This window comes from Rhodnius prolixus, unplaced genomic scaffold, assembly GCF_049639745.1.
Source record: "Rhodnius prolixus isolate KJV_2025 unplaced genomic scaffold, Rpr scaffold_25, whole genome shotgun sequence".
Taxonomy (NCBI): domain Eukaryota; kingdom Metazoa; phylum Arthropoda; class Insecta; order Hemiptera; family Reduviidae; genus Rhodnius; species Rhodnius prolixus.
In genome coordinates, this window is record NW_027411585.1 from 591,986 (window position 1) to 604,761 (window position 12,776).

Below are 12,776 nucleotides of genomic sequence, written 5' to 3' on the forward strand. Positions count from 1 at the left end.
AATTACTCTCAAACATGGACAGCTTATATATTTCCGGTGGAGACTATATCGATAATTTGTTATAATTACCTCACTTACGAGGGTTCAGTAAAAGAAAAAACAAAAATATTGCTACTGATTGCCGTTAGTGGGTGGAACCTGCGGCAATTCGTTGTTTTGTCTAGATGGCAGCACTACCTTGCCAGCGTGCGCGATATGTCGGTGCGAACTAGAGTGCGCAGGCGGCGGTGCAACGTTAGTAATGTAAACGTCGCTGTAATGCCTGCCTTTGTCACGGCTATCGTGACCTTCAAGTCTAGATTGCCCAATGAATGCGACACGCATCTACAAACACACGACGTGCGAATCATACTGGTGGGGGTGAGAGGAATGAGGAGCGGGTGGGGGATGTATTAGTGTAACTCTAACGAGATGGAATTGAGACACACTGTGACACCATCATACACACTGATAACACTAGCAGACCTCTGTATGGGTGACTTCTGCCTCCAAGCGATCTGACTGGGACGATCTGCGACGGTAATCTATCTCGCTCTAGTCCATCTCCTCGTTGATTCTCTTCTCTTGTGATACTCTCTCACTGGCGACTCCTTCCTTCACTCACACAAATACCAGACCACTTCCCCAGAGACAATTTTCTCGTACAGTCAATGGCCCTTCACAAAACTCATTAAACTATTAAGTCTGCCAGAATTAGAAACTCTTTGTAAGTAAAGGAGACAAAAAACATCCGTTGTGAACACTTGGACAATTACAACTCACGCAATTAAATTTAGTTGGAACTTGGAGTTTTTACTTGAGAATCAAAACCTGAAATTTCCGGTGGAAAGTTAAAATCGGAATAATGGACGATTACATTTACGGTTCCCTAGTTTCCTTCATCTCTTTCTCTTTCGCCGAATATTGAGATCAATCCAAATCGAGTTTTCACGGAAATACACGTTTTGATGCGCTCCAAGACAAAAATATGATTACACGAAGTTGGAATTTTATATTTCGATTGGGTTCCATCAAAAGGAGCAACTAGCGATCGAAGTCTCTCAACCTGAAGTCCTGACTTCCTGAATAGGATTATTCTTCTTTGAGATCTTTTTATGCTCCAACTTCGCACACTCCTTGCGCCAGATCTCTTCCAGATTTATTTGACAATTTTCCCGGGAATATTCAATGAAGATAACTTCTTGATTGAGATTCTGGATGAGGTGGACTTCCCTTTAAAGTAATTTCAGTAGAATGTACGGTCTGTCCCATATATTTTTAGGTGAGGCTGAAAGTGATCGATTTGGAAGAAAAATTGCCAATCCGAACTTGATTATCTCCGATTGGGATTCGTCGATTATCTACATTTCGGATCTTTTATAAGTTCTATACTTCCATATTAGTCTATGGCTAATCGAGGGAAGGATAGCAGTAGACTATAATCCTCTAATGTGCCATGAAGGTATAATGAACGGTTTTACCAGTATGTATGAGAGATTGTAGTAAGAGAACGACTTGTCAGTGGTCAGTGCCATATCTATGCTAAAGTTCGTGGTCTTGAATTAACTATACACTTACAATAACATTGGCTGAAACAAGACGTCACAGATCCTCTTCTTAAAAACAATTTTCAGTAAAAGAATTTCAAAAAAAAGCGTTGGTTGTTTAAATGACGGCTCTCGAAACCTTAAATGGAAAAAATCATGTATCACAACTCACATGATATTTTTAGCGTGATTCGTGAAGTAATTACATTGTTTTGAAACTTATTATCTTAGATTTGCACCAATACAATGTGTGTTCCTCTGGTTCACTGTATAATAAAGTGGTCGCTCCGCCAGAACTAGCCTTAAATTAGTAGTTCCTATGCAAAAGTTGGAAACCTAAATGTCTGACGTTACATTGTGTCCTAATTTTCGAATGGTACCCTTCAAATAGCTTACAATCGTCCTGGTGGCACACCCTTCCTCTGTATAAGCTGGCCAGAAACGAATATGTGTATCCTAAATGTTGTTTCTCCCCAATATATTTGCTGCACAATATAAACTAATCATGATCTAACTGTTGGATCTCCAGGGTGACCGAACGGAGAGATGGGTAGTAATCACTACTGTCTGAGGTGGAACAATCATCAGAACAATCTACTAGGAGTATTTAGCCAATTGCTGGAGGCAGAAAGTCTGGTGGACGTGACCTTGGCCTCATCCGAGGGACACTCTCTCAGGTATGTAGGTAATCGCAGTGTTTCCTTTAGTAATTGTAAGAAGATTGCTTAACTGCTCAGATATGAGGTGCTTTTTCTAAAAATTGGTCAGTTGGAAGTTCTTTCCAGTAGGAAGATGGGCAATGAGTGATGAGATTGCCACGAAGTAATTGTCTCGGTGAATCTTCTAAATGATATCTCACAATAAAATCAGATTAGGCTATTTTATTTACAACAAACTTACAATCTATAAGACAATACTGTGACCTGTTCGAAAGACTTCAGCACTAAGCTGGGGTTTAAAACAAATACTGCTGAACGGCTGGCTGAACAGACAGGTTCATCGAGAACATGCTAACCAAGACTGGTCCGTTTCTTTCTTACCTGTGACGGTCCAGAAGATTTCTTTTTCCTGACGGCCATCGGAATTTATTAATGTTGATTAATTAAGTTCTTGTATTGTGGCCAAACGCTTCTTCCGTTGTCGGAACAACTGCATTAAATTGGATTCTTTCTTAGTGCACTTTAAAAGGGGAATTTAATGACGTAATAAGTAAAAATATAAGTTACGAGTTTTTATAATGTATCGATTAAATTTAACCTCATTTTGTAAAATTAGAAAGCCTGTTCTTAATTTTCCTCCCCAAAGTTTAACTGCTTTTAATTAGTTTTGATGATAAAAATGTTCTTTCTAATGTACATTTTCAATAAAATAGTTTCCTCAGTTAATTGTAAATGAAGAGAAGGGGCCGCCGTTTTTCCGCAAACGAATGATTCAAGTTTTCAACAAAATAATCCAGTTTTTGGTCAACTTTGGATGAACTTGAAATTTACGCTGCATTTTGGGTTCCATCACTTTATTTAGCACAAATTGGTAAATTACCCGTTATTCAAAAGAGCAGACTTAATTTTGTAAACTATAATCATGATGTATTGTAGACTTCGGTGTCGTTTCTTTGCTAGTTAATGCTTTCATCCTAAATCAATTCCGCACCTACTCATACTCAGAAGGCTACGATCTAGCTAACCTCAATGAGATGGCCAACATCAATCTGTTTCCAAACTCGAGTAAAGCAAAGTAATTACCTATTTTTTCAGGCGGGCTTTACGTCCAACTACCAATTAGGTGTATTGGACGGAGGCGACTTGCAAACATACTTTACTGTAAATTTTCTTTATTAACCATTAAATAAAATCTAAGGCCTCTAGACCGGGAATCGAACCCAGTACCACAATGCATATTATCTTTACAGGTCTCGTCTCTAACCGCTCGGCTACCGCCTTAACTTCAAGTAATTAAGTAAGATTCTAATTCATAGTACAACACGTGAAAACATAAAGAGTATTACTTAGCTTCCTCAAAGTCATGGGGCTAATATTTCGCGAGCAACATTTCTCGAGTTACTTAATTTTTAATTGATTTTTTTCCTGGATTTTCTTCCTTAAACGAAGTAATTCGAGGAACGGCTTAAAGTACCATTCAAACAAAATCTTCCAATTCTTGCTCCAAGGGTTTTACAGCTCTACTAGAAGAGTGGAGAACCATCTAGCTGAGTAGCTGATAATGAACTCGCCTCTAGCCATTAGTTTCCACCCACTAGCAAATCAAGGCGGTTTTCTCTTAACTTTACAAATCTACGCTTGAATTGGAAGAAAAATCTGGAGTTGTCATTTCCTTAACAGATTTATTGTCAACTTCTATGCACCGACAAGATCAGGAAACACCTTGTGATCTAATCTGCAGTTCACTGAATCTAAGCTAGTAATCTAGTTCTTAGGGTAAGAGAACTCTTCCGCTGGCAGTTGAACGGGAAAATCTCCGGATATCAATCGTATAAATAGCAAAGGAATAGCTGTCGTGCATTATTTTTTCATTTTAATCGACTCACTCTATACTTAATTTCTCAAAAATAAGCATGCTGATTAAGTAGTTCTGATAAAACGCAAACGGCTGTGATCTGGTTATTCAAGGAGTGGGGGAAGGGCAGTTCTCAGATTTCGAGTTGTGAGAACCTGCAGCGTTTTGTTTATGTTGACACCGTTTTGTGAGTGTGTGTTTGTAAATGGACGTTACTCACGGACATGGCTCACTAATTACTGAATTACATATTTGTTTCCTTAATTAACACTGCAAGTAAAAGCTAGTTATTTCAGCAATAAATAACTACTACCTTCCTGGGTTTTTAGAAGCTCCTCGAACTGGCTCCTCTCAAATATGTTGATTGAATAGTTTAGTTAGTGGAAAGACCAATCTTGGAAGCGCGCCTGGCGTAAGCTTAAGTCAGAGGTAGACTGTCTCTCACGAGGGTAAAAGAAAGTATGACTTGGACTGCTGGGGCTGATGGAGAGCCTTCGGCATGGGTTGATAGACTTAGCTTTCAATACTAGAATGTATTTACATTTCTACCCAGTCCTCTTCTAGTTCAATGCACCACAACATCTACCACCTCTTCATCTGACTCAAAACGTTTTCGAGCATCAAACTTCTTTAGTTTTGGGAATTGTATATTCCGGAACAAGCAAAAAAAAATAACATCAACCGCTTCCACAGACTTTCTCCTCAAGTGATCTCCAATGTTTAAGATGGACCATTGCTCCGCAAGGCCGATTCTGACCAAAGCTTCAGTCCTTACAAATCTTCGCTTGCCTCAGTCCCAACCAAGTTAAACCGTAGTTATCAAAAAAAATACATACAAAACAAAATAAGCTACAATTATTAGTTAATAGAGATGGTTAATTTTAAGGCTAATTATGGAACAATAAACCCAAACATCCGCAGGGCTCACAAGGTGGTGCTTTCAGCCTGTTCCACGTATTTTCGAGCTTTGTTTCTTGATCACCCGGCACGCCATCCCATCGTTATCCTGAAGGACGTTTGTTTCGCCGAACTGCGCACCCTGGTCGAGTTCATGTACCGCGGAGAGGTGAGCGTCGAGACCTGCAGACTGTCGGCACTACTGAAAACAGCAGAAAGTCTCAAGGTGAGCTGCATTTATCAATTACCAATTAATATAGCATTTACTTACACATGTCTTCAAATTGTAGTTAAACAATTTATTGTAATTGTTAATCTGGTTTTAACACGTGCAGAAATAGCTGCTGTAATCATAGTTAATTTGAATTAATTGAATTTTATTGCTTCTAATGGGAAACAAAGTAAATAGTTAATATGTTGCAGTAATTATCTTATATATTAATAGCGGATTTATGCAGATTTAAATAATGCAGTGAACAATGTGCCTTTTCTCCTGCAACTTTGTGTTCGAAATTTTCTTCAGCATTGTAAATGCAACAATTTGTTAATGCAAGTATTTCGTATTTTCGTACAAAAAGAAACATTGATAGAGTGAGATGAAATTATATTAAGTTTTAAAAATTATGATGTTCGATTCAAGTCTTAATTGATATCGAATCTTATAAATAATGGACAAATTGATATCATCGTCTTGCGGTAAATTTAACGTCATTCGACTGTAGTTAAATTTGTTTTAACCTCGATGAGTTAAAGTCGTTTTCCCGAAAATGGTTGAACATCAGACCACGATCTTTTTTGGTTCGTCTTGAAGAGTAGCAAACGCCCGTAGCGCACTCTTTATGCAGTTTACAATCAGGGAGAATGTAAATTATTAGGTAGCACAAATAGCTGATATCTGATTATTTGTGCTCGAACTGCCCATTTGTTGACACTTACTGCAGATATGCGTTATCCGTGTGAAGGTCGTCCGTCCAAGGACAAGCCTGCCGTGTCACATACGTTTGTGTGTTCTTGTATTTTACCAATAATTTTTTAAATTCATGGAAAAAAATTTCTATCGCTAAATTTATCCTTCATGGCAGGTGTTTTTGTTTTTGTTCAATTTGGTGCGCAAAATTGTTTCTTTTTCCACCAAAATTATTGCTGCTACTTCAATTTACCGCTTTTTTTTTTTTTTAAAAAAAATATATATCGTAAAGGACTTTAAATATCCAGAAAACAGATATCATGCTAACCAGCATCACGAAATCCTTTCAGCGACTAATAATCGCGGTCTCATTCTTCTTCTTTGGATAATATCTCTTGTTGGGAAAATCATTTTGCTGGCATCCTCTCTTGGTGGATCGGCTCTTGTTATCGTTATCTGGAGCGTCCTAACTCATCTAATGGATCCCGGTTCTGCAAGTCGTTAAATAGAGGAACTCCAGATTTTCCATTTAGTATCGGAAAATATGGACTCTCTAAAGCTGAGAAGGTTACTTAGAGGAGGTTTGTTGTCAAGTTTCGATTCCGCTTTTACCGAGAATGGAATTACAGTTTGAAAGGATGAGCTGGATTTAGTATCCTTTCATTGACGGTTACAGTTTATTCAGTGTAAAGATCTCTCATTAAAATAATCCAGAATTCCGGATTGTCTGCATGACTAGCACTATGGACAGGCTCCACTTCCATCGAGACAGCCGCTTGGTTATAGTTATCACCTTGCACTTTTTATCTTTTTTCCTTTCCCTAATACAGTTTTTCTTTTCTCTAAAAGAGAGTTTTTTACTTTTCATTTTATGGTTTCTTCAAAAAAGATGTCTTTTATTTTATTTGTGTTTCCGTCACCTCACTGTGTCCTTATTTATGTAAGTACCGACCTCCAGCAGACGGACATTTTCGAGTGATGTTGATACTTATTATAAAAAAAAATTCAAAGTTGGGCGTTTTTCAACGTTTCGCTTTTTCGTGCACTTTTTGACGATCAACCCTTATACAACTGTCCTACCGGACAGTTTTAATATTGTATTTTAAAAGAGTTCTTTAAATAAAGTATTTTTATTCATGTTATTTTATTGTTACATATAGTACGCTTTATCATTCAAGGTTGTTGGCGCTCAGTGCATCTTCAGTGCAATGCCGTTTTCCGAACAGTGTTGTCTTGCTAAAATCTTATTATTCATCTCTGCAAAGAGAGAGAAAAAGAAAAGCTTTGGGTGAAATTGGATATCTATCCATCGCGCTACAACCTGATCCAATCCTTTGTTCAGAAAATGTTGATTTATTATTAGTTTTGCTGAGCCTATGCAAGGAAGTAATACCGGGAAAGCTTCCAATTATTTGGAGGATGTTTCTGTTGATCAAAATTCTAAATATTAATTGTATGTATTCATGCCACAGAAGGATTAAGACTAATTTATATTGGTTCACCTAATCGTTGGGTGAGTTTAACATTAGCTCAAAATGGTAAAAAAGCCATTATCAATCTTGTAATTCGGACTGTTGCCAGGTGAAAGGTCTAGCCGAGATGACAGCTCTAAAGTCCAGGATGGAGAGTGAAAGCAACGGAGATAGCAGCAATAACGACAACGGGAACAGCGGAGACGGGGGTGGAGGCGGTGACGGCGGCGGGGGTGGCGGGGAGGAGGCGTCAAGTCCGGCCGGGCCACCCCCGCTGCAAGGAGGACCAGCTTCCGCCGGAAGTCCGCCGCCCGCACACTGCTCCTCGCCGCCAGAGCGAATCTGTGCGCCCGTTTCGCCGCCTGACACCCGAGACTCGGACTCTGTGCAGAGCGGTCCGTCCGACATGACACTGCCCACCACGGCTCCTCTGTCGCCGCAATCCTCGGCCAACGAACCTGTACCCGGACCTTCTGGACTTCCACCGGTCCAAGACGTACCTCTTGTAAGTCCCTACTAATTAGTGTAATTGCTGAGTAAGTGGATGCTTCAGAGAGTTAATAAATTAGAAGAGAACGAGCAGTTATTAAAATATGTGTCACACTAGCACTAAATCGAGTTAAGATATACTAAAAAATTAAAGAGGAGTTTATAACTCAAAAAGTAAAGTATGATTGTAAACGCTGGCGCTGGTTGGCCACTGGCATGCATCAGTGGGTTAGATTACGTTTTTCCGCAAAAAGTCATGTTACGTTTTACACCGAGAAAATGATTAAATCTCTAGCGAAAACTCCAAGTTTAATAAGAATTGTAAAGATTTGGGGTTAGAGAAAGTGTTGTCCCGTTGTTGGCAATGGTGTTTCTTGCATAATGGCTAAATTTAGGCACCACATAATTGTAAGGTTAGATTTTTGTAGGCCAGAGCAGTGCGAGCCAGCTGTAGCCGCGACCTTGAACTTGAACCAGCTGGTGCGGACATGTTGTCTCTGCCATTATGATCTCTGACGTAATCATTCGCCTTATCTCCCGCCGCTTGTGTTGATGTCAACCAATATCGTCTGTGTATTTTTATTTTTTTAATTATGCAATACAAATTACCTTATTTTTTTTATTGAAATAAAATACTATATTTTGTTTAAATATGGGACAGTAAGATCTAGGTGACTGGCAGAGGTCGATACGGCCGTCTTCTATCCGTCTGTGGTCCTCCAACCAGGCGCTGTTATTACAAGCGGTGACGTCACGACATGCGTGCTGTAAGGTGCGCATACCCCGGCTTTACGCTTTATGAATATTCATCTTCATGTCTGCCTTTCAATAATGCTGCAATGTTCGTCTTTCGAGCAATTTTATAACTTGCAAAGTTACAAATATTTTCTCTGTAGTTCCCCGGAGTGGGAAAAAGAATATTCGCACTTTTTCCAAACTGCAGATTGAAGCCTACTCCTCCTCCTCAGAACTGCTCCAAAACGAATTTCCCTAAAATTATCCAAGTGCAAGTTACAGATCTGTGTGTGTGTGTGTGTGTGTGATGTCTATTCCAGGCTAAAATAAAAATCGTAAAAACTATTTCCGTGGAAATGTCAGAAAATGAAAGTTCCAATCAATAAAGTGTTACTTCCTGTCATGTATTTTCCACAAACTCAAAATATTGGCCGCAAGGCTGCATATTGATGTTTAAGTGGTTGGACCGTTCACAGTACTGAGGCTGCACTTTAGACCTCACACCTAGCTCCTAAAAGTGTCCTTAACCGAATTTCCCTAATAAAAGTTATCATCTACATGTGTATGTATGAGTTTGCAATACATATTTAGAGAAAATCGTTGAGCCATTTTCGAGAAAGTGGAAAGTCTAATTAATAAGCAAATAGATTCATTTGAACCACAAATGTTGGAAGGAGTCTCATTTTAACTAGGTAATGAACGAAGATTGCAGATGTTATAGGATGTGGTGGAAAAGGCGTAGGGTTTTTTCATCTGGTCTTTAATCTAGCGAATTCAGTACTCAGGATGTTTAGGAGAGCCTAAGACATTTGTGGCACCTCTGTTGAGTGGTTATGCTACTAAGCACAGCCATAGAAGATGGTGTTATGTTTGCCCAATAGGATTGGCTGAAAATTTGCCATGGACCTTTAGTTCTTTCCTTGCAATAACTATTATCAATAATCCCTTTATCAGTTCAAAGTGTCGGCCTCCCAAAAACGACTTAAAAATTGTTCGAACAAAATGAAGTTGTTTTCTGTATTGCGGTAATCCTTCGAAAACTAGCCGATTTCTTCAAAACTTCATAAATGCACTAACTATTCAAATAGCACGTTTTTGTTCAATGCTAGAAAAAGTGTTGCGACCGTGCAAAATCCATAGATTATAGTGGAAATATTTGTTTTGAGGACCTTTCCATAGGAAGCGCCACTGTACTCTATAACCTTCGAATAAACTATTAAATATCTAACTTTTATTGTAAACCATTAGAGAAATTAGTTTTAGGGCGATCTTGGGTATTGGTAGGTTGCCCACTAAAGGTTATTTCAGCGTGATGTAACTGTATTTATACATATTTGTAAGAATTTAATGTTTCCTAATATTCGCAAAGTTCAAAATATTCTTATTTTCAAAGATATTGAAATAGTTGTTACCTTGAGAATTAACTAAAACATAGTCATGTGAGTGATCAAACAAGATGTATACTTTCTTTTTAAGGTAGTGTACTTATTGAAAGAGATACTTGTTCAAGGTAAGATGAAAGTAGAAAGTCATGCTTCCTTCTGAACTTATTTTAAGCTAAAGTTTAGTGCAAATTCCAAGTTGAAAGAAAACCTTGAAATTCATGGTATGTAAAAATTGAATGCTTCACGCCAATTTATTTATTTTTCTCGACGTTTCCCCTTGCGTTTGCCATATTGATTGTGCCTGAAAGGTCGATGTGCGGCCAATTACACCATCCGCCAAGTAGAGTGTTCGGTTCTCTCAAACAAGTACTCTAGAAATGGAAGTAAATTGCCTGGCAACATGCGATTTATTTGGCACTGGTCTATGGATGGGGTTCACTTCAGTTTAACTGAACATTTATTTACTGTTAAATCAACCACCTGCCATTGCCCAAAATATAGCCGCATCAATACAGTTTTGTTTTTACTGTCTTCTACTGCGACCCCCAAAATGAAGTTTTTACCAGAAATTCATGTTTAAAATGCTCTTTTACAAAAATAAAGAAGATCTGATTTGCCTAAACTCTCTCTTAGCCACTTCTCTCATATAAGGAATGTTATTCGGATTTACTACATATGTTGATAAAACCTTTGGATTCCCCGGAAAGACAGCTTACCAGGAAACTCCAATACCAACAACTAACACCCAGGAAGTTCCTTATATCAAATTTCACGAAACAAATTTTAAGCGAAATTGTTAACTCCTTAACAGAGTTCTCCATAAATCTAGTTGAAAAAATTAAATTCGTATTTCCGCAAATATATTTTGTTAGGGAACCTAATAACACGGATATTTCCGTATTAAAATTTGACTAAATCTCAAAATTTATTTCTCAGAGAAAACCATGCAAATCTAATTGCGCCAATGTTAAGTACATTGCATTTATGTTTTCTCTGATATCTTGTTGCAGTCTTTGAAGAAGGAAGTCGAATGGGATCGATCCGACGACAACAAGAGCTTGACAGGAGAGAGTTCATCCGACTACAGGCATCCGCACGACCCGGTAAGTTCACTTCTTGTCTAGACTGTGTTTTGCTAATCCTTTTCTTTTTCCTTCACATTTTCGTAAAAGTCATATGTGAATTAGCCTAGGGTCTCCAAATACCAAATCAAATTGATAAATAGCGCAAAATATGGTTACTGACCAGGTCCTTAATTTTTGGTAATGAATTCCAAACCATGTTTGTAGTCGTTTTTGTTTGTTTTAAACATTCAAAGCCGAAAGGATTGTTTATTAGTAATCACAAGCTTCTTTTTTAAGAAAATTGCCTTCATAATATTCTTAGGCGTGCTTTAGAGGCAACTGCCGATTAGTAGTCGGGCAGGCGGGTAGCAAACAAATTTAAATTTCTTACATTAACAGATTTAATAAAATTCAAGGCCAATACCGCTAATCGAACTCAACATCCTAATACATCTTAGCTTTATGTGTGAACTCTTAGTATTTTTAGCCCGAAAATTGTATTTTCAGGTTAAAAAATAAAATAAATATATTGGTCTTTTTATAAATAGTCCATTCATCAAATTTAAAGAAAATCGGAGAACTAAATCTTCTTTGCGGGTCGTCCCTTAATTGCAGCTAAACCAAATAACAAATTTAAACTTAAATTACATTTTCCACCTTCAAGAAACGTCAAAACGTGTATTTTGGGCGAAATAAATTTCAATTTAGAAATTTTCTCACATTATTTGGCGGGGATATAAGAGGAAGTATAAATCGTTATAAGTGTATTATATTTCTGTATTTTATATTTTTGTTAAATTATATTAAATGTGTTTTGCATGGCATGGACAAAAGTTTGCACGAATATAACAATATTGTGGTTTTAAGAAATTGAAATACAGGGTGCTTAAAGAAACGTTGGGGCTGTCTTGTCACATTATACCATTTTGTTATAAAAGAAAATTAAGCAACTACCAGAATAATTTCGTTTCAAGTAGAGAATTATTAGGTACTTTAATACAGCTGAACAAGCATTGTTGGTAATTTATTAAATTCTTTATCAATGAAATCATCACTGCACATGCTGAGATATTGCAGATGAAATTGAGGGCCGGTGTTTGGCCTATTCACCGTCTCGGCAGGGTGAACAAGATTGAAATGATCGAAGTGGGGAAAGTAGTAATTCTGTAGCTCATTTAGGCCAAAAAATTGCATATAAAGAGATTGGCCTAAATCTCAACCGTTTACGAGCAATCGGCCAAGCTGTGTAGTTGAGGCTGTTTGAATGGAAATACTTGTGAAGCTTTAAAGTATAATAAGTATAATTTGGGCCGCATTCTCGTTAACGGATGAGAAACGGTTTGTTGATTATTTGAACTTTTCCTCGATATTGAGCTTTGAAAAGTCCCACTTTTCTACTGCCATTTAAATCATCTAGGACAGATCATCACTTATTCATTTACCTCATTAGTCATCTTCACATTATTAACCTTCCTTTCCATTGTGGAACAGTCAACTTTGAATGTTCACTTAGTTTGCTAAAATAATCAGTTCACTAATGAACTGGGCGAAATAGATATCAAATGTTCAATTATTAGTTCACTGGATTTCAATTTAAATGCATCATAAATTTTATAAAAACAATCAGTGGAGAGTAATCACTAAGAAAATTGCTAACTATAGTAATTGCATAAAAATAGAAGACTAAATAAAATGATTAAAATCTCAGATTAAAATAGGTCTAAATATAAATGCCAAAATATTTGGAAACTCCGTTTACTCTGAGAAACAACACTAATTACTGCGAG

At 37.5% G+C, this 12,776-nt stretch overlaps 1 protein-coding gene across 6 annotated transcripts in view; it reads left to right on the forward strand.

Moving 5' to 3' along the window:
* LOC141448391 (uncharacterized) overlaps positions 1-12,776 on the forward strand; it is a 54,826-nt gene that overhangs the window by 11,475 nt on the left and 30,575 nt on the right. For 4 of the 6 annotated variants that reach the window (XM_074116741.1, XM_074116740.1, XM_074116743.1 and 1 more), the window contains 4 exons: positions 2,056-2,203; positions 4,962-5,163; positions 7,426-7,821; positions 10,936-11,028. In XM_074116741.1, coding sequence (XP_073972842.1) covers positions 2,073-2,203; positions 4,962-5,163; positions 7,426-7,821; positions 10,936-11,028 — 822 coding nt within the window. In that variant the 5' untranslated portion in view covers positions 2,056-2,072. Of the gene's footprint in view, positions 1-2,055; positions 2,204-4,926; positions 5,164-7,425; positions 7,822-10,935; positions 11,029-12,776 lie in introns of all 6 variants that reach the window. The other 2 variants (XM_074116744.1, XM_074116745.1) reach the window with 2 other exon arrangements.